This window comes from Macaca fascicularis, chromosome X (assembly GCF_037993035.2).
Source record: "Macaca fascicularis isolate 582-1 chromosome X, T2T-MFA8v1.1".
In the NCBI taxonomy this organism is placed as follows: Eukaryota; Metazoa; Chordata; class Mammalia; order Primates; family Cercopithecidae; genus Macaca; species Macaca fascicularis.
Window position 1 is genome coordinate 72,288,421 of NC_088395.1, and position 25,660 is coordinate 72,314,080.

General features: G+C 42.9%; 1 protein-coding gene and 1 long non-coding RNA gene across 20 annotated transcripts; one reads left to right on the plus strand and one right to left on the minus strand.

Moving 5' to 3' along the window:
* Nucleotides 1–368: 368 nt before the first annotated feature.
* Nucleotides 369–5,365, plus strand: LOC102143783 (uncharacterized). Of its 8 annotated transcripts, XR_012429927.1 has the most exons (4): nt 369–431; nt 1,811–1,925; nt 3,468–3,593; nt 3,716–5,365. It is a non-coding gene; the product is annotated as an uncharacterized lncRNA (long non-coding RNA). The 8 variants fall into 8 exon arrangements; XR_010584469.1 differs by adding an exon at nt 1,210–1,336 and having other exon boundaries at nt 1,811–5,365; XR_010584467.1 differs by having other exon boundaries at nt 1,811–3,593.
* A 1,656-nt stretch (nt 5,366–7,021) lies between these two features.
* On the minus strand, nt 7,022–25,574 carry VSIG4 (V-set and immunoglobulin domain containing 4). Of its 12 annotated transcripts, none has more exons than XM_005593796.5 (8): nt 25,438–25,574; nt 18,777–19,133; nt 17,774–18,055; nt 13,358–13,420; nt 12,761–12,838; nt 10,340–10,444; nt 8,120–8,141; nt 7,022–7,690 (listed from the first exon to the last, which is right to left on the minus strand). In XM_005593796.5, exons 1-8 carry the CDS (start codon nt 25,505–25,507, stop codon nt 7,684–7,686), a joined length of 984 nt encoding a protein of 327 aa, XP_005593853.1. In that variant the 5' UTR covers nt 25,508–25,574; the 3' UTR covers nt 7,022–7,683. The 12 variants fall into 12 exon arrangements, with proteins under 12 accessions (XP_005593853.1, XP_005593850.1, XP_073885440.1 ...); XM_005593793.3 differs by having other exon boundaries at nt 7,022–7,781; XM_005593795.4 differs by lacking the exon at nt 7,022–7,690 and adding an exon at nt 7,852–7,897.
* Nucleotides 25,575–25,660: the final 86 nt, after the last annotated feature.

The following is a 25,660-nucleotide window of genomic DNA, read 5'->3' on the forward strand; positions in this document are numbered from 1 at the left end:
TCATTAGATAATGTCTCAGTTCTGGCATTCCAGATTTCCCTCAATTATTCTGGGAAAACCTCCTTGATCCACAGGCAGAGCCTAGGGCAGTCAGGTGCTTTCTACTGTCTCTCTCTGCAGCTTGGAAAGTTATTGTCTGTTGAAGGTCAGCTGGGAGTTGGTGGAGGCAGGGCAGTGGCCTGCTACTATTGCTGCAGTAGCAGACCCTTTCACAACAGCATTGTTTTGTCATTTTGCACCCAGATTTCCGTTGGCTAACCTCAGTCTTATCTTCCTCATTTCTGTTTCCTGTTGAAGACACCAAGGGCCCTTCAAAACACACAAGCTTCTTGCTCACGGCATAAAGCCCAATTCCCTCTGGCCCCTGCAGGTTGGCTCAGCACTGGGGAATCAGTGTCCCCTCCATGACCAAGGCACCACTCCACTGACAGGTATGGTATCCATTTGCCCTCTCTTCTTGGATTCCCAAGCTGGGGCAGTGTCCATGGCAGTCAACGGTGGCTTGGATCTGCCCATCCCATTCTCTTCAGGCCCTCCTCAGGAATCAAGGTCAAAGGTGGGAGGAAGAAGGTTTCCACTGGCCTTTTATTCTAGAGCTTCTAGTAGAGGGGAAAAGGGGATAGGATATTTTCTATACAATAGGATGTTTAGGAGACAGTCACATGGAAATGGAATGTTCTTTGGACCCAGGAGTCAGGAAATCTTAGTAGCAGTCCTGATTTTACCATTTACCCAATGTGTATCTTTGTTTAAGTCCTTTCTCCAATCTAGGACACAGTTTTTTTCACCCCTTTTGCAAAATAAAAAATTAAAAAGAGGAAAAGAATGATTAGATAAATGCTGTCTAGAGACTCATAGTTATTAGATTCCTTATTTTCATGATTGTCAGCCCTCCGTCAAGAAAGAAGATGAGTGTAATCTTTGCATATGTAACTGTGGGGTGGGGGGACTGAACACATCCAAGAGGAAAGTGCTGGTGGCAATCCATATAGCACTCTCTGAGAGGCATGACTCGAAGATGAAAGCCTCTTCTCTAGTCCAATCTTTGACTCCTAAAAGTTCAAAATTGAAAGGCTCTTAGGGACTAGGTACTTATGGAAAAAACTGAGGTCCAGAAAGAGGAAGAAAGGGACTTGCCCAAAGTCATACAGAGAATCTGTAGCAGAGCTGGGTGGCTCCCAGATCAGTCCTCTTTTTGCTCTATCCTAGGAGGACTGAGACATCAAGCAGCAGGACCTGTCCTGTAACTGACCCAGTTGGGCCTCCTCATACTAGAGGCAGTCTGGAAGTTTTAGGCATGGTCCTGAAGACTTCTTTTCTTCTATTTTTCTTTCAGGTACTTGGTTCTCTCTGAGTGTTCAGAGATTCCTAGACACCTACTTACCCCTCATTCTTCTGGTCTATTCCCTCCAATTCCTTCCATAAAAACTGACCCACCCTTTGTGTCAACAATAGAGGCTTGGTGAAGCTCTTCAATAGAGGATTTTGCATTTCATATGGGTAAAAATGATGTTATTCTAAGTAATATCTGCCCAAGAGAAGAGCTTTCAAATTCCCTTAATATCATCCCACATAGACATTTATCTCTTCTTTCTATGGGTCTGGTGAACATTTCTCAACTGAATCTGATTTTCTTACACACACTCCATTGGAGAGGCATGGACTAGAACAGCAAGAGTGGAAATGAAATCAGTTTAGTTTCAGCTCAGCTACTAACTTCTTCCATTAATACTGGAGCAATGTTGTCTATAAGGCTTTCCAAATTTCAAAGTACTAATAATTTTTTGCCCCTTTCATGCCTCCTTTCCAGGGTTTCTGGAGGTGAATAAAGTCAGAAAGGGCATTCAAAAGGCTGTGAACACCTCCCCCTTATATAGGTCTTCTTACTGGAGCTGGCAACCAATGAGGGTAATGATACAAAAAAGGTAACAATCCATTTCTTTCTTCCCTGCCATCCCCAACTCAGACTCTGTTAATCAGCATGCTTGGCTGGCCTCCAATCACAGGTCCAGGAGCTGAGACAAGGGTCCTTTTGAGCTCCTATGTGGGAGGTTCTGGAAAGCTTAGCAACACTTTCCAACAACTTTGCCAGGTAAGTCTTCTTGTCCCCATTTCCAGAGAAGACAACTAAAGCCCAAAGAAAGACATGCCCAAGCCATGATTGGCTAGTTGATGGCCAAGACAGCATTAGAACACAAGTTTGTCTGATTCTTTCATGGCATATCTGGTGATCATGACTGCTGCTTTTGCTGCTGGTTGGCTTAGGCTGAATTGGGTAGGTAGAAAAGGAAGTGAGGGGGTGAAAGAGCTTTAGTTTTGAGATTACTGCCAGAACTTAAATTGAAGGGGTATGTTACCCCCTTACATTCAATTAAAAGAAATGAGCAAGAAAAAATACAGTGTTTTCTTGCTGAAAGACAAGGCTGAATCCCTCTGTCTTGCCTTGGCTGGGACAAGGCTTTCCGGCCTCATGGGGACAGTTTACCATTTCTGGTAACCTTGGGAAGTTTGCAACTTTTCATGACAATATTTAATGTAGACCAGCTACCTGCTCACAGATCAACTGCCACAGCTGGTAAGGGCAGTAATTTGATACCAGCAGCCTGGCATTTTTAGCAACAGGATCTGATTGCTGCCAAGGGAATTCTCCCAGAAGTCTCAGACCTGACCCTGCTCCTGGCAGCTTCCTTATTGCCCTGGTGGCTTGTGGGTTCACTGATCCCAAATGCTGCATTGCAAAGCTATTGCCTGTTTTTGCCCTCTTTGTTGATGTGTCTCCCCTTTCCTAGAGGGATATACAGAGAAGGGAGGCAAAATAACCAATGAGGAAAGCTGTATAAGGCATACTGCTGAACTGTAAAAAACTTATTGCGTAAACTTTACAAGTCTCCTCCCCAACATGAACCTTTGTTCTCTCATTTATAACCTAAGTGAGTGAGACTAGATGATCTTTAAGGGCACTTTAATAGCTGCCATTCTTGAGTCCCTATGGGACAAGAGGATCATGTTAGGCAAGGCTGAGACCACAAGAAATCAATGTCACACCTGTCCAGATCCTGCTAAATCAATTGCCAATAGCTCTTTCTTTCATTTTAGTGGTACAACCACTGCTTTTTGAGCATTTTTTATGTATTGAATACTGAACCAAAGGCTTTACATGCATTATCTCCTGTCATTCTCACAATAATCTTATGAGGTAGGTACTATACTTAATACATTTTGTGGGTGTAGCAAACTTGAACTCACAGAGGCGAAATGATTGATCGAAGGTTGCCTAGCTAGCTAATGGAAGAACTAGGATTTAAGCTCACGTTTAACCTCAAAGCCTATGTGCATAACCACAACACTGAAAACACAGCTTGGGAGAATTGAGAAGAGGGAGCAAGGATGCTGTCTCTGGGGTCTGGTACTTTCCTCAAGTCAGGGAGGCAGGATGATGACCAAATTTTCCCCTCTTTGCTGCACAGAGGAACGCATTGAAGCTTGGGACCCCTAGAAATACCATAGCTACAGGATTCAGGCCTGATGAGCTTCCAGCTGAGCACCGGGTGTCACTTGGGCTTTACCTGCTTATCCTCAGGATCTCTCTTCTGGTTAGGAACCTTATGCCTGTTTTGCTCACTTTCATATTCTGCTGCTTTGTCTGGTTCTTTCAGCAAGCTCCCTGGGGCTAAGGGTGTGACTTCATCACTCCTTTCTCTCTCTTTCCCTCTAGGGTCATATCTCCCAGGAAGATCTCACTTCCCCACAGAATCTCCTGGCCCGGCCTCCTGCAGTGCCACGCTCCGTGTATTTGACAAGCTGAGTTGGACACTCCGTGTGGTAGAGTGTCAGTTTGTCAAATACCCCAAGTGCGGCATATGCTTACCAGCTCCAGGCCAGGGCAGATGGCATATGACGAATGGACTGCCAGCTGGATACAAGGATGCTCACCAAGCACCAAGTTCTCACAAGTTATTTTATGTGACTCTGCAGGAACTGAGGCATTTTTTTCTGAGGACACCAGAGAAAAAGTGTAGCATCTCTGGGAAATACAGCCCTGGGCTGAGTATACACACACCATGAGAGTGCTGATGGTGGTGCAATAGACTTGAAAATGTATAATGGGTTCAAGAATGGAAGTGCTCTTTGATTCTTTATTATTTTCTTCCTTCACATTCCCCTCCCAGAGTCTCCCATGTAGGACATCAGAATTCTCACACAAGCATCACGGTTTATGTGAGTAAGCAGGGGTTAGAAATTCACTTTCTTGACACTCAGTCTTGCCTTCTAAATACTCCTTGATCTTGCCTACCTCTTCCCTTTTCCACATGTCTTTTCCTCTAGGAACACTTTCTCCGTTTATTTCTGCCTATCCAGTTCTTCCCTGTATTTCCTGTATCAGCTAAAGTCCAGTGTTTCCAGAGACTTTTGAAAGTCAACTTATACTTTTTCCTTCTTCATTCACAAAGCACTTCTTGCCTGGGCCCTGGTATGTGCCCCTTTCTCTCCTACTGTCTAACAGCAATAGAAGAGAATTGCCCTCTTGAATTGTCAGTGACAACTGACAACTCTTGAATTGTCAGTGAACTTTTCTAGGGGGTTTTCTTGAATTCCCAACTAGATTGTGAGCTTCTAGAAGACAAGGCTATGTCTTTGATTGCTGTCTCCCCTACCAAAACCCAGTACTTTAGTTACAGAAAATAATAAACATTTACCGATTGACTGATTTTCCTCTAGTCCACTAGCTTTGGGTTTAGGCTTTGGGGCCAAATTGTACTCTGGATTTTGAAAAAAAATCAAACTGTGAACACCGCAATGTTACAGAGCATATGAAGTAGTAGCCAGCATGAAGGATTTTTTTATTCCTGAGAAACAGTGTCAAGGGCTGAGGGAAGAAGGCAAAATAGCAGACTCAGAGGGCAAATAAATTTTGGTATTACTTGATTACGCAGAGTTATACAGGTGCTTTCTTGTAGGATTTTTCAGAGCCTTTAATAGTCTAACGTTGCATTGAGAAACTCAAAGAGGAAACCATAGAATGAGGCCTTTGCCATACCTATCTGATCATGAATTTCTTTTCCCCCGCAGGCCTTCTCCTGTGTCAATGTCCAATGAAGCATGATTTGGGAAACTGTTGTAGAGAAACTTTATACCTTCCCTATCTTCTGGAGATCTTTTCCTCTTTTCACTCATCTACTTTCCCCAACCAGCCATCTGCCTAAGAAAGGTCCCCACCTGATTTTTGTTTAGCCTATCCTGCAGCTGTGGACTATCTCTATTACATTGGAATTCTTTACTAGCTTGTCCTGTATTTAAAAAAATTCTCAGTTTTGAAGCAAAGGTGATCCAGATGCTGCAATAAATACATGCACTGAGGAGTTCACAGGCCTGACCTTTGGTCTCTGTTCTACCACTAACTGTGTTTTTGTTCCTCTCTGAGCTTCATTTTCTCATCTTTAATATGGGAGTATTAGAATCAGTAATCTCTAGGCTCTTTAAGACGAATGACTGAGATATCCCTGGGAGTCCTTAGCTCTTATGGAGAAGCATCCCTGGATGTGTGGCTCCTTTTACCGGTGAAAATGCAACCAGGATTCTCTTTCCAACACCTGGAACTCATTTTTCTATGGGTAGTAGGGAAAGATAATGGTTATTTTCAAAGGCTATAGGGTCTGGACACAAAGTTGTTTCATGAAGGAAGTTGAGGTTTCCACTGGGTGGAGACCCTATTTCAGAGGCTTGTAAGCACTACAGGGAAGAAAGAGTTGTTCCTTTTGCCAACTAGGAGAAGCTAGCGTCTGGAATGAAGAAAATGTTGAGGTTTTACCATGGATTTAGTATGTTGGGTGGTGAAGTGGAGAACTCCTTTTTGTTAGTTTTGTGTACTATTTTGACTTCTGTAATCATCGCAAAAGGGGAGCAACTCCTTGTGAAACATGAACTGACCTAGGGGCTGCGTGGGAACCAGAAGTGGCAACATGGCAACTTCCTTGAAGAGTGCAGAAGTTGATTTGACATTAATCACACGGAGAAAACAAAGCTATGTCGACCTGGGTCAGAACAGGTCCTCCTCACAGGGGAGCCTGATTTAAAAGTGTAGGTGTAGGAACTTATGTACACATACAAACTCTCTCTCTCTCTCTCTCTCTCTCTCTCTCTCACACACACACACACACACACACACACACACACACACACACACTTCCGAGCCCTATTCCTCCTTGAAGAGAAAGGCTTTCTTGCTCTTATCCCCACCTCACATTGTAAGAAGGGGACAGGAGCTAAAGCAGATAACCTGTGAAAAACGCAACTACCCCCAAAATTTTAAGCTTCAAAGAAGTGGAACTGGTGCATCCATACTTTGGAAAGAAGGAAATTCCTTCATCTCTGCATTCATAGTCCCCTGAGACAGAAAGACTTTTTATTTTATTTTCTTTCTTTTTCTTTTTACTTTTTTTTGAGGCAGAGTCTCGCTCTGTGGCCCAGGCTGGAGTGCAGTGGCGCGATCTCAGTTCACTGCAAGCTCCGCCTCCCGGGTTCAAGCCATTCTCCTGCCTCAGTGTCCCAAGTAGCTGGGACTACAGGCGCCCGCCACCACGCCCGGCTGATTTTTTTGTACTTTTAGTAGAGACGGGGTTTCGCCATGTTAGCCAGAATGGTCTCGATCTCCTGACCTCGTGATCTGCCCTCCTCGGCCTCCCAAAGTGCTGGGATTGCAGGTGTGAGCCACCACGCCCAGCCCAGGACTTTTTCTTTCTCAGGCTTCCAGCTGATGTGGGAAGAATCATCTAGGTGGACCTGGCAGGATGACATGTTGGGTAAGGGAAGCCAGGGGAGTACTGTTTAATCAGGTATTCACTGTGCCTCACTGGACTTACCAGTGGAGTGAAGTAGGAGTGGCATGTGTGGGAAGGGAAAAGACCAAAAAAGCAAAAGTGACATACATACTCTCAGGGGCCCCAGGCTTCTTAACTAGTCTCACTTTAATTACTTTTAGTAGTTCCTACCATACTGTGAGAGAAGACCAACATGACTGAAGTTGCTGTTATGATTATTTATTGAGCACCAGAAGAGAGTCAGAACATTAGACTTACAGTGTAGGAGCAGAATTGAACCCTGGTCTGTGAAATGACAATTTCAATTAAAAGCTGTCTGGCCCTGAAGAAAGAGAAATGATCCTGGATACAATTGGTCCTCTGAGCTGGCAGAGCTGAGCCTCCCTCTGGTCTTCTGGTGGCAAGATGCCAAAGTTGAATAGTGTCTGTAGGCATGATGACCAAGTCCCAGTGCTATGGGCATCTTCCTTCTGGTATTTAGAGAGGAGTACCAGAAGCCCCCAGCAGAGATACTAGAAGGGCACAGGGTCAAATCCAGCAGCTGGCTTACTTGAGATGCATCTGGCAAATTCTAAGGCAAAGCCAGTGACTCCCAGGGGCCCCAGTGTTGGCAGGGCAGACACTTTGGGCTACCCAGGAAGATATGTAGCAGGGAAGAAGGCCATGCAGAAGGCAAGGACTGAATAGACAATTATGTCAGCAGATCCTGGCCTAGTGGGGCATTTTTAACAGGCAGTCTTGCCCTCAGTGGCCAGAAACTCATAATCCAGAGGAACTGTGTCCAGTAGGTGGGCGTAGTCGCCATTGATCTGGGCGATGATCTGGTACTCCTGTCCTATGCAGGGCTCATCAGAGTAGTTGTTGCCTAGATTCTGAGAAGCTGGTTCGTCACTGGGGCAGCCACTTGCGAAGATGGCCACCCTCATGGTATCTCCAGAGTCGTTGGCCTCTCTGGCATGTACCCTATGGCCCAAGAGCCCACCACCCATAAGAAGGGGCTTGGGGCTGGTGTCCTGGTTTCCCACCCTTCTGCCTGAATTCTTGCCAATTAATTCACAGGATCCTGCCACCCAGGGATTCTGGAAGCAGAAGGCAGATGGATCTAAATTATCCTTTGTGTTCAGGGGGCCACAAAAACCTCAGGAGGTGCCTGAGAGAGGGAAGACAGCTATGTCCTGACTCTGAAGGCCTCTGGCCTTAGGACTGGGTCTGTGCCACACCCCCCTTCCTCCATGTTTCCTGCCAGTAATCAAAATTGAGGGCAAGGACGGGTAAAAATGGAAGAGGAGAGGCTTTCTTACCTGGCCGCTTCATAGACATGCTCTAGAAAAGAAGGAGGAATCATGTCAAAAGTTTTCAGGGCAAGTGGACAAAGGTCAAGCATGGATCCCGGGTACCAGTCAAAAGATGAGGGAAGGGTACAGAGGAGGGGATTTTAATATGTCTCAGCTTTCCAACACCTGGTAGGTATTGGGGAGATGAATTGAAACACAGAGATGCAAATTTATCAGGTAAAGGAAGGGGAAGCACATGTGGTCACTATCCCTTTTGTCATCTTGGACTCACGATATTGGGCTGGAGCAGTTTCTGGGTATGGGTTTAGGGAGGGCACTGGAACTGGACCTGCTCTTTACCCAGGAATCTCCCCCAAGGATCCCCAGAGAGTCCTTGTGGGAAACTTGACTGTAAGGCCGGATACCAGGAAGAAGGGGCTGGATTAGCCTGATGCTGATGACCATGACCCAAGCCACTCCCAAATGCACTCATTCCCACCATATACCCAGGAAAAACCATGGTATTGGTCACTATTGCCCCCTAGAGTCTGTGGAGGAGGAGTGTCCTATATTCCGTACAGGTTCAAAGGCTTAGGTTAGTGCAAAGACAGATGTTTCTTGGTACTGCCCTCTAGGTGCTTATAATTTTTCGGGGATGCAACTGGAAATTCAAGCATTAAATGACAACAAAGTAAACAAGAGAAACCACAGGAATTCTGCCTTATGGTAGATCCCTGCATTTCTGTGTCTTGCCTCCCCCATTGGCCTATGAGCACCTGTACTGCAAGGGTCGTGACTTTTTCATCTTAATATGCCCAGCACCTGTCACACAATAGGTGCTCAGTAATTATGTTAAATTAAATTGATGCCCTGAGGCCATCTCCCTTATAGAAAGATAGGAAAGAGGAATTTTTGGAAATGAGACTAGGTATAAGGAAGTGGTGAGTGTTGAGAAAATTGGCTAGAGCCACATCACAGAGAGCCTGGAATAGAATGCTGCATTTTGACCTATATCCCCTGGGCCATAAGAAACCATGGAAGGTTTTTGAGAGAGAAACAATTTAATGTGGTTACCGTTTATGCCTAGCCTCATCAAGACTATATGAGAATACTTTCATTTTAGTGCCCCTGGGGTTTGTGGTCATGTGAGGCATCTGCTATCAAGTTCAGCCTCATGGTGCTAGCCATGCTAACTGGCAAAAGCCAGAGCTTATAATTAAAACCTGGGAGGAGATATTCAAGGCTCTCTTCTGATGGTGGAAATCCATCAGACCCATGGTAGTAACCAGGCTATTTTGGAGTAAGAGATAGTACAGAGAATAAGACAAACTGATGTTAGGCAAAATGACTAGCACACTGGGCATTGAGAGATAGCTAGTTTTTTTTTTTTGTTTTTTTTTTTTTTTTTTTTCCTTTTAGAAACAAGCATCCCAAGTTTTTTTCCTCCTTGGTTGGTTCATAGTTTTTAAATGGTCCTGACAACTGTGCTGTCATTATGCCACTTCCATGCTTGAAAAAATTGGTAATTTTTAGTACCCTTGCAAGGCCTGGTGAAGAAAGTCCAAATTATTTAACCTGGCGTTTAAGGCCTTCTATAATCAGGAATAAACTTTCCTTTCCCACTGTACTTCTCTGTTGCCCATCTACAGAAGTTTTCTTTATTGATGATCCCACTCCCAGTTGTCTTTTAGGCCCTTACAACTTTGCTGATGTAGTTCTCTCTTCCTGAAATATTGTCTCCTTACAACTTGTTTTCATCCTCCAAAATGTGGTCTAAGATATTATTCCTTCTGAAATCCCTTGCTAATTACTCAAGCCTTAAATGACTCTCTTCTCCTCTGGATCCCTTTAGCATTGATTATCTTCTCTAGTTTTTGAGCTTATAGCCTCTATTGCTATATATTGTTATTGATAAATTCCATGTTTCTACCTTGAATCTCCTAAATAAATTGTAAGCAACTCGAGGGCAGGGATTGTGACTTCTCTTTCTCTTGCATCATTACAAGGTGACTCATTAGAAAGATGGCTGTACTTGACTGAGTACAAAAGCCTAGTGCTTTTAGTTCCATAAGTCTTATGCCATTGTTTGCTTGAACATCTGTCTCCCTGCACCCCCACCTTCACTCCCAAACTAGGCTGGGAGCTTCTTGAAGTGCCTAACACAATGCCTGATACAGAATTTAGGCTCAAGTATACTGACAGAAAGAACAAAGGAGCCAAAGCCACCTTCTCATATTCATGACTAACCTTGTTGGGATGTCTTCCGACAGAGCATGATATAGGCCATGGTAAAAACCACCATACAGCACAAAGAGATGATGAGGATGATGGCAAAGATAGGCAGGCTCTTTCCTAGATGGTAAAACAAGATCAAGTGGTATTTGGTTGAAAATAAGGCCAGAAACAAAAACCCTAAGGAATAACCCAGACTAGGCCAAGCCTTTTTCTTTTTCATTTTCCATATTCTCCTAACCTTCTTAGCTAGCCAGAGAGAAAAACCTCCAGGCTCATGAGAAAAACTTGAGAAAGGATGCCATGTGTAAATAGGTTCTTAGAGACTCAACGGTGGGCTGATTGGCCTGGACATTTGAGCTAGTTGTCCATGCTTTCTATAGGGCCAAGACAGAAGGTTTTCACCTTCCTTTAGAAAAAAGAAAATAATATTCTGACTTTCCAACTTCACCAAAAATGCTACATACCTTATTAAGATTCTGATCAGTTACTTCTAGCCACAAAGATTCTTCCCATCACACTCTCTGGTCAAGTCCCCAGCTTCCTTCTTTATCAAAACATATTTCCACTGAGCCACTTGAGACACATACTCCCATTATGCTTAAAAGCTGAAAGAATAAACTGAACTGGGCTTCCAGTCCTAGATCTCTTATTTACTTGATATATGACTATGGTAGGCAGAATAATGGTCCTCTAAATATATTCACATCTACATTCCTGGAACCTGTCAGTATGTTAGTTTACATAGTAAAAAGGAATAGAGATTTGAGAATGCCACATTGTTAGTTTTGAAAATGGAGGAAGGGGGCCATGAGCCAAGGAATGTGGGTAGCTTCTATAAGCCAGAAAAGACAAGGAAATTAATTCTGCTCCAAACCCTCCGAAAGGAACACAGCCTTGCTGACTGATATTTTGATTTTAGCTCAATGATAATTGTGTCAGACTTATTTCCAGTAGTGGAAGAAAATATATTTATGCTGTTTTAAGATACTAGGTTTGGGTAAGTTTTTACAGCAGCCATGGAAAAATGAATACAGTGACCTTAGACAAAACTTAGTTTTGTTACTAGGCCTTAGTTGCCCCATAAGTTCAATGAAAAGATTGAATGATGTCTAATGCACTTTTAGCTATAATATTCTGAATCTAAGAAGCTAGGTCAGGTGATAGAGAGGTGTAAGGAAAGGAACCTCAGTGTACTTAGGATTTGTTGCTGCAACTGGCTTGTTTTCATGAGACTCTAAGATATCGTGTCCTAGGAATCCAGTATTTGTGGTCCTCAGAGTGTCTTGTTGGAACTGAGAGAACTCAAGTTATAAGCTGGTACAAATCGAAGAAATATTCTCTTTTGAAGAGAGTCAAGTCCTAAAAACTTGGTAGAGAAAATAGGGTGCAGACCTAATATCTAAGAACTTTGACTTTGCCCAAGGTTATTTTCTCATTTTTCCAAACCAACTCCCTATGAGGCATTTTCTAACTTCTATTCTCCCAAGAGATGTTCTTTTGGGACAGGAATGGAGCTATGGAAGTCTTGAAGCCAAAGATGGCAATGCAAATGTGGCACATAAAACAGGTTTGAGTGCTGCCCAGAGATAGCCAAAAAGCTCTACAATCAGGAAAGGAGAGGTACAAAGAACATTTGGAAGTCCACTCTCAATTATACACAGGCAGAGAATGAGTACCAGGAGTGATAGTTATCAAACTATTTAATTCCAACCAATCACAACAGATGCCTACTGTAGACTTGGAGTCTTAGAGATTCTTTGGTATACCTTTTGTTGCATGACCAAGGGAGTGGTCTAGAGAGTTCTGAGGAATGGGACAAGGCGGCCCCAGGTAATAATGGAGGGTTCAGGGGTTAAGGGGAGCAGCTAATTATCAACTGGTGTGAGAGTGTTCTATTATTTCAACAGCCAATGTAGTCATGTCAATGCACACCAGCTGACTATCAGATGCAGGTGAAACACAAAAGATTTATCTGGGATTTGATTCTCTGAGACCCTGACTTGGGAATATTCAAGGCCTTGGAGGAATCAGAAATCAGCTTCAAGTGGCTTGAAGAGCCCTGGTTAAGAGCTCAAGCAATGACGCTCTGCCATTATCCTTACCTGGCTGAGGTCATGATGTCATAATGTCCCTATCCCTATTTCTTGCTCAGAATGTTTGGAAAGTATATTACTATGGCAACAGAGAACTAAATAAAGGACAGATTTATCACTTCCCTTAACCTCACTCTGACTTCACTCATCCCTGGATCTGTATCTCTCTCTCTACATCCCACCCACCTTACCCATCCTCAGTGTCCTTGACCATTGCTTGGCACATAGCAGGTAATGACTTGCAGAGTTCAATCCTGTAGAACAGTGTGCATAATGGAAAGTTTTGGTCACAAAGCTTAGAGTCAAGAAGAAAAGATAGAAATCCTGACAATATTCTTACCTGGCCCAGCACTGGTTGCTCCAAGGTAGCCATCCACGTCAGTGGTCCAGTCCCAGGATTGCTTCACTGTAGATGTTGCTATGAATATAGAAAATAGGGTCAGAGATCTCTCTTCTATCAAAAAGCTGAGAGGTAAGAGATGGTTGCAAAGGTTGGAGTCCTTCTCTGGCCATTTGTGCTCTACTTTCCAGAGTGCCTGGCCATGTTATCAACCACTAGTACCATGAGATGAGGCATCTTTGTTTCTTACTTTAGGTGTGGGCAGTCAGAAGAAGTCCCATAGAGGGGAGGTAATATACCCAAAGTCACACAGCAAGTCAAACTAGGAGCAGAATAGAATTTGGTGTTCTCCTTTTTTGTATTTCCAATGGGAGTATTCTAACTCTCTCTTTCCTTTTGCCTCAGAAGTTTTCACAAAAAAAGAGTATATATTCATCATTGTTACCTTTCTTTTGTTTCCATTCCTTTACTGCTATGTTCTCGCTGAGGAACCAATTGACTATTTATTAGCCATTCAATGGCATTGTGATTCCTTCCTTGGCTACCATGACACCATTTTGGACCTCTACTACTTCCTCAAACAATAGTAAAACTCACCTTTCAAGGGGTGTCTCATGGTTGTAGGTGCCTCAGTCTTGGTCTTGAGTAGTTTTGAGGAGTCTGCAAGGAAAAGGGAACCGATTCAAGGGATCTTGTACCCTTGGGTGAATAGTTTAATGCCCTAGGGAAAGAGGAAGTAAGTAAAGGCCATTCAGTTCCATACTTGGACCTGTCTCTTCTGTCATGATGCTGGTAAGTTCTGTGTTGCTTGTTCAGCTTTCATACATCAATCAAGGACAGAGTTTTAAACCCAGGATTAATAGATCTGGAAGTAACTTGTATTTAGAGTTCAGAGGGTGAGTCAACTTGGATGGGAAAATATATTTTATTTTTTACTAACTTCTAACTGAGACCTAGTAGTTAATTCTCTTGAGAGAAACTTGGCAAGTATCACAAAGAAGGTGGCAATGGGTGACATCAGTGAAAATGGTGGCATAATAACCTCCAGAAATTTACCTTTTAACAACATCAGTGAAATAATGCAAAATTTGACACAATCAACTTTTTTTTTAGAATTTTGCAAAATAGCCAAAGGTTTGCAGCACCTTAGGGAGAATTTATGGAAGAAAAATATTCCAGTTTTGGTAAGAACAGCAAGCTTTATGTTGTTTTAACTTATCCTCGTCCCCTTACCCCTTCTACTTCAGAGGTAATATTGAACATACAACCTCATTCCAGGTGCTGGAGTGGGCCCAACAAACTTCATTTTTTAACAATTGCCATTATTTGGCCTGTCTGGTGGTTCCCTGAAAGACCTGACTCAAAAGACTTGTTTTATTGGTAACCCAGTGCTAAGAGCCTCTCCCCAGGGATGGGGTAGCATTTGTCACACAGCTGCCTGAGGCAATGGATAATAGGTGAGAGAAACAAACAAACAAACAAAAACTAACCAAAATAGCCTTAAAAACGGTTGAGGAATAAGATTTCCCTAGGGATTTTGAAGAGTTCTGACACAGTTCTGGGAAACTAGAAGGCCACACACAAGCACAGGGCCATGTACCTGCTCAGGAAAGACATGAGAAAACCATAAGCTCCTCCCTCCTGCTAGCAGAGGAAACAGCATGCTCCGTTTTAGATGTGGAGAAACATATTAGTAGATAAAGCTGGACAGGTAGGCTGAAAACAGACTGAAAGAGTTTGGGCTTTGTTCTTTGGTTGGAAGGATCCATGGGGGGTAACAGAAGGTTACACCTTTTGAGAAAAGTTTACTTCCTTTTGAGAAAGGAAGCAAAAATTGTTCAGCCTCTTTTTTGGGAAATAATTCTGACAACAGTGTGGTAGGATTTTCAAAGATGAGGCAATAGCATATTTTGCCCATTCATTAACAAATACAATATTCGTCTAGTGTCTAGTGTCTTCTTTGTGCCAAATACTTTGCTGGGCTCTGGAGAACAGTCATGAAGTAGATAGGTAGAATTCTGCACTCTTGAATTTTATAATCTAGCGACATAAAATATATACTCAATAAATATTGAATAAGTTGATGATTTCATAAGAATGAATGGACATGGGGAGAGCATTTAGAAGATGATTGAAATTGTTTTTTAAAAGAGAATATGAGACCATGAGGGTATAGGAAGAGAAAGAAAGATCCTAATAAGATACATGATTCAGTAGGTGAATTCACAGCACTTGGTAATCTTGATGATTATTTGACCATGCGAGTTAAAAGATAAGGAGGAGTCAAAGATACTGCTGTGTTTTCTAACAGGTTTGAGGAACAGGTTTGGTGAGTAAAAGGTACATTCAGTTTTGAACAAGCTGAGATTAGAAATGAAGCTGTCCAGAAGGTAACTAGACACTGGGATTTAGCAGTCAGGAAAAAAAAATTACAGATAATATTATGGTTTGAGAGTCATCAGCCTACAGGTGATATTTGAAGCCACAGAAGTAAATAAAATCTCCTGATAATATAGAAATACATGCAGAGATGAATAAGAATTGAGTCTTTGAGAACATTTACAATTAAGGAGTGAATGAAAAAAGAGCCAACAAAGGTGTCTCAGAAGGATCATTCAGGAAGGTCTTAGAAGAACCAAGAGAAATTGGTGTCATTGATAGCAGTGACTGAAAGAATACTGAGGAGGAATAAATGGCCAACAGGGACCACTGTCACAGAGATGTTGAGGAGGAAAAGTATGAATGCAGAGGCCTTGGGATTTGGTGATACAGAGGTTAATGATGACACCAAATTACAAAGTTATGTGTGGTGAATGAATTGAGAGGTTCAGCTGGTGGAAGCTACCTTCATGAGAAGGTTGGTAGTGACCATAGGAGAGATTAGGTGGCAGATGGAGAAAAAAATTTTTTTAAAATAATATATATATATATATGTATGTATTAGGCTTGCATACTGACATATATACATATATTATGCGTGCATATATATTTGACTTAGGTAGAGGATAAAGGGTATTGCAGGGCATTGGAGTAGCTGATGTTGAGTTCAGGAGGAGGGGCTTGTTGTGGAGAGGAGCAAAGCATACCTTACTCTGAGCCAAGAGGAAATGGATAGGGAAATATCAAGGCAGAGAGGAGGGTAGTTGATAAAATTCACATCTGAAGAGGGCCTGGACCTTCTTACAGAGGAAGGAAGTTACCTTACCTTTTAGGAGTGGGGCTGGGGGCCTTAAATAAGGTAGAAATGTTCTGAAAAGCTGCTACGAGGAATGAGACAAAGATAAGCAAATAGATAGACACACAGTATGAGGGCAGGCAGTGGATGTCGCAGAGCATCAAATTAAAGTGGAGTCAATTCATATCTGTGTTTTGTTTTGTTTGTCAGCAAAGCTCAGCAGTCCAAGAATATGAGCAAAAGCAGGGCCTCCAGAGTCCTTCTAGAACTAAAGAACAGTGCAGAGTGAGGTGGAAGGGTGAAGGGCTGAGAGTTCCATAGGGCAGAGGTGAAACAGGGAGTCAGACTCAGGGGACAAGGTTGGCTGGACAGGGAGGCAGGTAGAGGTAGCCAGGAAAGATTACCTTGGCTCACAGAGCAGGGAAGAGTGGAAGGCTGAGAATAACTTCCCTGAGCCTCAGTTTTCTTATCTATCAGTAGGGGGCAATGGCGAGCACTGCCTAACAGCACTGTGATAAGCATTGACTGTGAGAAGGAATAGGCAGGCGGATTTACTGTGAGCAAGTTCTTGCCTAGATGGTCTGAGAAGTAACTCACAGAAAGGCGAGAATGTTCAGTTAGTCTCTTTATGAAGTATGCATTCTTGGGCTTTCTGGTCATGCCCTGCCCTCTCTGCTTGACCAAACTGTCAGCTCTTAGAGAACTGGGACACTGTTCGTATAACTGTTTCAGGGTGGACCACTCCTGTTCCTCCCCAAACTAACAAACCATGATCTACAGCACACACATCCTCACTACAGCTTAACTTTGGGAAACAAATTCCTCCAGGCAAACACAAGAGTCTCAAACCAACATCAGTCTCCTAGCCAAATGGTAATAAGCCATTTGGGCTAGCTTTACGTCCTCTCCTTATACAGATCTATCCTCAGAAGACAATAATTTTCAGATGGTTCTGAGGGCAATTCCCTAAAATCAGTTAGTTTCCAACATGTTTTGGGCAATGGTAATCTTGTTGGAGTGTCTTTCTTTCCAAGGATATCTCTTGAAAGCTAAGAAAACTCATCTGGACATATCACTGCTGGACTCTTCATTTAAGCCTCAGCTTACAGTGTTTATATGCATAGTTCGTAGTGCTCCCAGGACAGTGCTGTTAGAAATAGTCAAATCTTGATGAACCAGAACCCATCTTCAAGGATACTTCAACCAGAACTTGTATTTGGCTTTACAATGAAGTGGGGAAGGAAGTTAAAAGAAAGCATGTAAATATATTAGATCAAGCCTAATCAAACAAGCAAAACAATGACCAAACAAACAGAACACACAAACAAACAAAAAACAACAGCTTTCGAAGGGTGCCCAGGATCTAATATAGATTCAACCATGAGAAACAATCAGACATAGTAGAAAGAGCATGAAATCTGAGTGCAAATCCAGATTTATACTTCCTTGCTGTGAGACCACGGGCAAGTAGATTACCCTTTCTGACTCTATTTCCTCTTCTGTAAAGTAAAAGTAATGATAACTATCTCATGGGACAGTTGTGGCGATTCAATGAGAAAATATGTGTCAAGTTCTTGTACTTTGTGTCTGGCAAATACAATGTGCTAATAAATCTCACTCTTTCCTTCACTGTCTTTATCTACTTAACCTATGGCATGACGGGCAATGTCTCTATCCCTGTTGTCCCCAGTCCCATTTTTTTTAAATTTGGGATTGTACAACCATTGCCTGCTTGGGACCCTGTTCTCCCAATTCTTCTTTTGCATAAGGGCACATTTTGAGTGTCTTTGGTTCAAACTGGTCTGTTAAGATGCTCACCAGGAAAGAGGGCCACTCACCTTTGACCACAAACTTCACAATGTCGCTGCGCTGCTCAGAGCCAACTCGGCCCTTGGCAGCACAGAAATAGGAGCCCGAGTCAGCTACCATCGCAGGCTTGAAAAGTAAGGTACTTAAGGTTGCTACTTTGATGGGTTCCTGGTTATTAGTCTGTTCCTTATACCAAATATAACTGATGGGAGGAGAACCCCGAGCCTGGCATTGAAGGCTAATCCTCATTCCCTGGGGCACTGTGAAGCCATAACCGCTGCCAGTTGTCACTGTGGGCTTGGAGACAGAGACTGTGAAGAAAAGACAAGACAGGAAACTCTGGGCAGTCATAAGGATATGGGACCACAAGGCCGAATCACTCTTGTTGGGCATAAGGGCATGCATATATCTGCAACTGGAACTAAAGGGGGCTTCTGACTTTGGAGGAAATAGGAAGGAAAGGGTAATACAAACAAAATGGCTTCCTTTGAAGGTAGGTACTTTTTGGTATTACCTGGGATTTTGGAATATTTGGAAGTAAAAATCAACTGACCTTTAAAAATAATGTAGTTTGTTCTGGGGCTCAAGTTTTGAGTTTTGCAGTTGCAGGTTTTCAGGGCCAGACCTTTGTAAAATTGTCCACCAAGCAAACTTATCCTGGCTAACCTCTGCCTCCCTTTCCCCAGAGCTTCTCTATCAGCATCTATCTACAAATTAAATATACTGATTTTTGAGTTGTAAATCCCAGAACCCAAGCAGGGTAACTAGGCTATGGATGCTGGCATTTCTGGGACACTTGAAGGGATACAGATTTGCAGGTCAGGAACCGTTCCCAGCACTTCTTAAATTTAACCATGGGAATGCTAACCCTAATAATTCTTTGCCTGTCCACTTTCTCTGATAAGCACATATACCTGTGGAGAGCCTCTGTATAGATAAACAAAGGCCTCTGGGTTTTTCAGGAGTTTCTAGAATTACATCCACTATTGATTCATTGATTATCAGTACTTTCTAACCCCCATAGTGACTCACGTTTCTGGACACGGAGCTCAGTAATCTTATCTCTCACTACTTGGTTGCCATCAGGAGTCTGCCAGGTGACTTCACACGTGTAGTGGCTCTGGTCATCCATCTCCAGGGTGCTCAATTGGAGGGATACATCTCCTGGAACCTTTTGGTTCACATGCAGGCGGCCCTGGTACTTTGCCTGCTGGATATGGTCTCCAGAAGAGTCACGTAGGAAGATGGTGACAGGGTCTGAGCCACGTTGTACCAGCCACTTCACCAAGACTTGGGTGTAGCCTTGCAGGGGGCCATAGGTGCAAGGAATATTCACATCCCCTTTCCAAGGTCCTGTTATGCTCTCTGGCACTTCCAGGATGGGACGGCCTGAAGAAGCAGAACAGAGGAAAGAAGCAAACGTAGATTGCATACCTATCTGGCAACTAAGGTGGCAGCGACAGACCTCAAAAGGTTTCTGAGAAAAAACACTCAACTTTCTTTCTATCACACTTTTGTGTACCTGTGCCCTTTTGCTCTTTGCCAGCCTTCTCGTCAATCAGAACCAGTCTTCTGGCCGGGCGCGGTGGCTCAAGCCTGTAATCCCAGCACTTTGGGAGGCCGAGGCGGGCGGATCACAAGGTCAGGAGATCGAGACCACAGTGAAACCCCGTCTCTACTAAAAATACAAAAAATTAGCCGGGCGCGGTGGCGGGCGCCTGTAGTCCCAGCTACTCAGGAGGCTGAGGCAGGAGAATGGCGGGAACCCGGGAGGCGGAGCTTGCAGTGAGCCGAGATCGCGCCACTGCACTCCAGCCTGGGCAACAGCGTGAGACTCCGTCTCAAAAAAAAAAAAAAAAAAAAAAAAAAAAACAGTCTTCAGAATGAAAGCCTTTAACATTGTTTAGATTTGTGAGTTTCAAGCCCTTTTTTATGTTACTGTCTTGCTATGGAGGTGATCCTAGGTAAGTCAACTTTCTACCATGGAAGATTAATTTACTTCATCTATAATGTGGAGAGTTTGGATGGTAGATGCCCTATCAACTCTGTCATTCTGCAAATCCATGAAAAAAATTTCTTTTCACATTTTCCAAAAGAGATGTGGAAGCAAAAATGCTAAGCATTTGGGTCTGGACTATTTCATTTTGTGTAAATATGCACCTGGAGAAAAGTGTAGGCTTTTGAGATCAGCAAGAAAGGGCCCTCTGCCCTGTTATTTTCTCTTGTTCCCTTAGAAATACTCAGTGACTGGGGTCCCAACCCTAAGCTGTTCTCTGAAAGACAGGAAAAAGGAAATACTGAGGGTAGAACCAGGTGAGAGGAAGAAGTCTGGATATACATTTCTGTTTAACAAAATCATTAGTTATTGTTAAATTTGAAACCTGCACTTTGTAAACCTGACTTTTTTTCCCCGATTTCTTTTGTTTATTTTCCTTTTGATTTCTCTTAGTTCCTAGCAAGGATACATAGGAAAATTTCATCCTGAGGGGGAAAAGATTGCATCCAATCTTGGTCTAGAAAGGAAAAGGTTCTGAGTGAAATCCTGAAGCTGGCTGTAGTGGGGATGGTGATAGAAGCAATGGGAGATTGCTCCTTGGCGTGCTTGAGAAGGAAACACTTAGGGGTAGGGATGGGGCTGGGGGAAGGAGGTGGGGATGTTGAAACAACCATAGCCTCCCATCAGAATTTTCCATCCATAAGCTCTTATTTTGAAGATTTTTTTGTTTTATTTAACTGGGGCCAGGAGTGTGGGGTGGGTATATTTAGGCAATATATTCATGTCTCTCCTAAGAGAGGTGGTTTCAAAGATATGAGATATTACTATTCAGTCATATTTATTCAAAAGCTTTTAATTGAGCCTAGAATTCCCAGTATTCAGTCAAGCAAATGGAAGATGACATCTTTGGGATGGGTTGAGTGTATGCTTTCTAACTCCCAGAATGTACTGTCCAGCATCATGGCTTCTGTTAATAGAGATACTAAAGTCAAGCCTCTAGCCTGTGCCCTCACCAGGGACTCTTAGGATATCAATAGCAAATTTTACCCAAGAAAAAACCTTTGAGTAGAAAAGAATAAATAAACATAAGTCCATGTTGCTAGATCCACTACATACTTCCTGGAATGCTTCAAATTTGGCAGAGAGCAGAACGCAGACCTACAAATGGGAATACAAGAGGGGCAGATTTTGGTTAGCCCTATTTTCCTAATTCTATTTCTTTTTATGATATTCTTTTCTGCCTTCCACATCGCAGAAGGGATGGTTTGCCTTACAATGGCCTTTGTGATTAATCAGAGCTATCTATGGATGAATTAAGCTGTCTGGGGGAGTTCTAGGCTTTGTTTGGGTCTTAGCATTGCTCTTTAAGGTCCCTTCTAATCTTAAGTGGTCCAGTGCTAATAGACTATAATAGAAATAGAAGTTATATAATTATATGTTCCAGCTGGCAGTAAATTTTCACCAGGTAGTAGGTTTCACTGTGCTATAGACAGTTCACACCTCCATGTGATTGCAGATGTAGCTTTTCATTATCATCGACACACATGCCCATGCATATTTTTGGCCACATGCAAGCACAAATATACCATCCTTAAACCCCATGAAAACTATCTAAGCCTCTTGGTTTAATAGGCTATTTCCCATTAATCTTCCTCTGGACTTTCCCAATGTCCCTCCTCTTCTCTGAAAAGCACTCTCACATTCCCCTCTTGGGCAACAAAGCAGTATTCTGCTGTGAGGACATCTGGAGCAGTTGAAAATGCCTTTGTCTATGCATATGCATGTCTTCCTTCTGACCTTAGGGGAGCTACAAGGCCTGGCTTGTGTTTTCCCTCCCTGGGAATTTGCTGGAAATTCTCACAAAGCTCAGTGTGGCCTATCAAAAAAATTGCTAGCTAGTTTCAATTTCTCAGTTTTGAAAATCACTTCTGGAAGTAGGTCAGGCTTGACTCCTCCGTCTCAGAATGAATAGGACAGAGTTTGTAACTAGACTTCCCAAAATGGCATGTTTTTCCTCCTTTTACTTATTTTTCTTTTCCTCTCCCTTCTTCCTCCTTTATTTCTTCCACTCTTTCTTCCATTATGCTTCTGTTCCTTTTTGTTCCTTCTCCTTTTTCTTATTCTTATCTCCTCTTCCTCCTCCTGCTTCATTAGTTGCATAGTGACTGGATTATAGGTACAGGGCATCACAAGAAAAATGACATTGTACTATTCCTCATGTTATTTGATCTCCAAAGTGAAGTAAACCACAATACCACTGACTTTTACCTTCTACCTTTCCTTGTAATTTTCTTAGAATCAAGTAGGAGCCCCTAATGAGAGCAGGAGGGTAATGAAGGAGTGTATGATGTAGTAGGAATACCACTGATGTAAGCGCAAGGTCTGCCTTACTGCATATCTCTCTGTGTGACCTTGGGTAAAATACCAAACCTATCTGAACCTCAGGTCATTATCAGTAAAGTGGAAATAATAATAAAGATTCTATAGAGAATAATTGTGAAAGTTAAATGAGTTCATACATGTGAAAGCACCTAGCATGTGGCTGGCATTCAGTGGGTGCTGGATAAATGTCAGTCTTGTCCCATGCCCTAAGTGAAACTTGTTGTAGTTGTCTTAAATTATTCCGATCCTATAGCAGTCTTCAATATGTCATTCCCTGGATAAACAGATTCATTAGGTTGGAACGTTGTCAGATTTAATATTGACATGAAGGAGAAGTCATCATATGGTAAGGTAAGGAACCACTCTCTCCTGTCTGAGACAATCTACTGAGTTATGGGCAGGTACTAGGTTGTCTGTGGGTTGTAGGGCAGCCAGAGAGGAAACAACAGCCTGTGTCTCCAATAACAGGGCTGTCTTAGCAACCAATGTAAAATGTTGGCCAAATTAAACAATACTCCTGGTTTTCCTGGAAGATTGGGTATGAAAAATCCATTTCGGGAAACCCCCCACCTCCTGGCAGAACACTGTGCCCATTATGGATACCTTAAAACCACCAAATGGCAAGCCACTTGGTATAACAGGGGTTGAGGTACAAAAGAGGATAGAATTTGGAGTCTTCTGGAATGGCATAGCTGGAAGAGCTTTTAGAAATCACTTAGTTACATTCCCTTATGGTACATATGAGTAAGCTGAAACCCAGAGATAGGAAGATGCTTACTCAAAGTCACATGGATAGCAAGGTCAAAGCTAGGCCTAGAGGCCTAGAATACAGGTTTTCAGAAGCCACACTGCTTTCTTACCTTCTTAAATTATTAAACCATCAGTCACAATAGAAACCAGCAACCTCTTACTTGGGCCTACCTGACATGGCTTCTGGATGTTATCTCAGGGTTAGATATTATCCCATGATTGTCTGAAAAAAAATATGCCCCTATCTGCCAGCTGCTTTCTGAAAAATCTTTCCCATAATGCCTGAGCTTTGCTCTCCTCCCTCAGGAAATGTTTGTATTTCCTTCAAATATTGGCCTTCTTCAGTGGAAAGACCAGCGCTGGATACCGACTCAAGGAGCTTTGTTGGGGGAGGATTTGGCTTGAGAAAGAGGGAACAGTATTGAGCTTATTGTGGTCCTGGGTCCCAGTCTTATAAAAGCAAATGTCTGACGCCTGTGTAATGGCACTGAAGAAAAGAAAGGCTGAATTTACTAGGTGTGTGCTCCTTTATAAGACCCGTTCTAGGTCTCTTTCTGAATCCCCTTCCTCCCGTCATCACAAAGAGGGTGACATTTTCCATGTCTCTATCCCATTCCCCCACATGACTGGGTTCTCTCCCTTTCCTGGAATGCCTCCTGGATAGAGGATTAGCTTATATAATAGGTTTATAAAATGTTTCTGAAATGTTTAAAATGTGTATAAAATGTGAAGATTAGAACTTTTAAAATTTTGATTATCTTGACATATCTCTTAGCCCCACAGGAAGAGGCTAGCAACTTATTCTGGCCCCTACAGGCTTTTTAGCAGTGAAGTTGCAGTCCCACAGAGCTGTCCAGTTGAGAAACCCCTTTGAGGCCAGTCAAGTCAACCTCCTCACTGTACAGATGGGCTGGGAACAATGAGGTCCAGGGAGAAGGAAGGTATTATTTACAGCTCAGCATAACCTGAGCCTCAGGTCTATAGTGTAAGATTCTATATACAAATGGAAGGCCTGCTTCCAGGTCTAGAAAAGCTCATAGGCTGGGGAAGGAACAAGACACATGAGTATTCTCTCCTCTCTCTCTCTCTCTCTCTCTCTCTCTCTCTCTCTCTCTCTCTCTCTCACACACACACACACACACACACACACGCACACAAACACAGGATTTAAATTTAACATTTCTAAAATGCTCCCTCAAGCCCCAGGCTTGAGCCCTAGCTCACACCAACAGACTTGGAGAAGGTAGAGAGATACATTATAAAGCTTACTAGAGAATGGAAATATGGTAGTTATAGAAAGAAAAATATTTTTTCAGGAGTATTAACTCTGCCACTAATGCTCTTTGGCTTGGGGGCAAATTATTTTTTCTTTTGGTTGACTTAATTCAGAGTCTTTTCTAACTCTGAGGTTCCAGAGTCTGATGGGTCACAGAGCCCCAGGATAGGGTAATCTAATCAGAGTCAGCTATGGAAAGCTGGATTCTTTCTGACCTCACAAGTGACACCAAACTAACACCTATCCAGCCTTTTTCTCTAGGGATGATAGGGAAGCAGAAAAAAACCCCTTTACCCTATATTGGATCTCACTTAGCTGTTACCCAGGTTTAGTTTCCTGAAAATCCATCTCACTTCTCAGGAGTGTAAATGAGGATGGAGCTTCCCAAGCTCCAAGGAAATAATGTGACTATGGAATAGTCCATCCTCCTTTGGGATTTGTATCCAACCCGTAAATAGCCCAGACAAATTGAGCCATGTCTATAGGGAAGTGAGTTAGCCCAGGAATGTGTAAAAAACTGAGTCCTATGAAGACCAGTTGAAAAAGCTGGAGCTGTTCAGCTTGGAGGAGAGAAGAGTCAAGGAGATATAGTACTTGTCTTCAGGCCTTTGAAGGGCTATCACAGGGCAAGGAAGTATCTATGTTCTGTGTAGCCCCAAGAAGCAAAGCTGGGGCTTTTGGATGGAAGTCAGAGGGAACTGAATTTAGTTCAACACAAATAGTAACTTTCTAACAGTTGGAGCTGCTCCTGGATAGACTAGATGGTCTGCGGAGGTAGTGAACAGTGAAATCTCAATCACTACTGAATGTTTCTGAGCATTTATTCATGACAATGAAGGGTGGTATAGGTTACTTCTACAATCCTATCCAACTCTTAGAAAACACTCCTTCTTCAGGGGCTATATATTTTAACAGAGACCGAAGCTTGGAAGCAGAGGGGTTAAGTCTAATGGTAGAATTTTAGATGAGAGACACAGATGGAGGAAAAATTCGGGTGTCACTGGGAGCCTTCTTGATGCCCCTGAGATACAAGCCCTAGAAAATCATGCAGATGTTTTCCAAGAGAAAAATCCTTTTTCAATTTCTGCCCAAAGTTGCCTTCTGACTTCTTCAGCAGACTTCAACTACGTCCGTCCCTTTTGCTCAAGGCTGAGAGAACCTGCAGAGTTTGGTTGAGAACACTCACCTGCCCAGCAGGAATAGGCTTTCCTTAGTAGACCTTAAACACCAACCCCCTAGCCTTTTGCATAAGCCAGCAATGGCAGCCAGGACCCCACTTTCTGCCTTACCATAAGTGTCCACTGTTAGGTGCCCCAGGAGTAGCAGGCCCAGTAAGATCCCCATCACAGCCAGAGCCATTTCTGTCCTTTCTTCCAGCCTCCAGCTACCAAAGAGGCTCAAACTTCTGGTGGCCACCAGTGTCTGTGTGTGTTTACTTCCCCTCCTTCCCTATATCTCTCACTCAAACTCCTAGTCCCATCACACATTCCCCTTCCTTCCCTATTTCAGCAC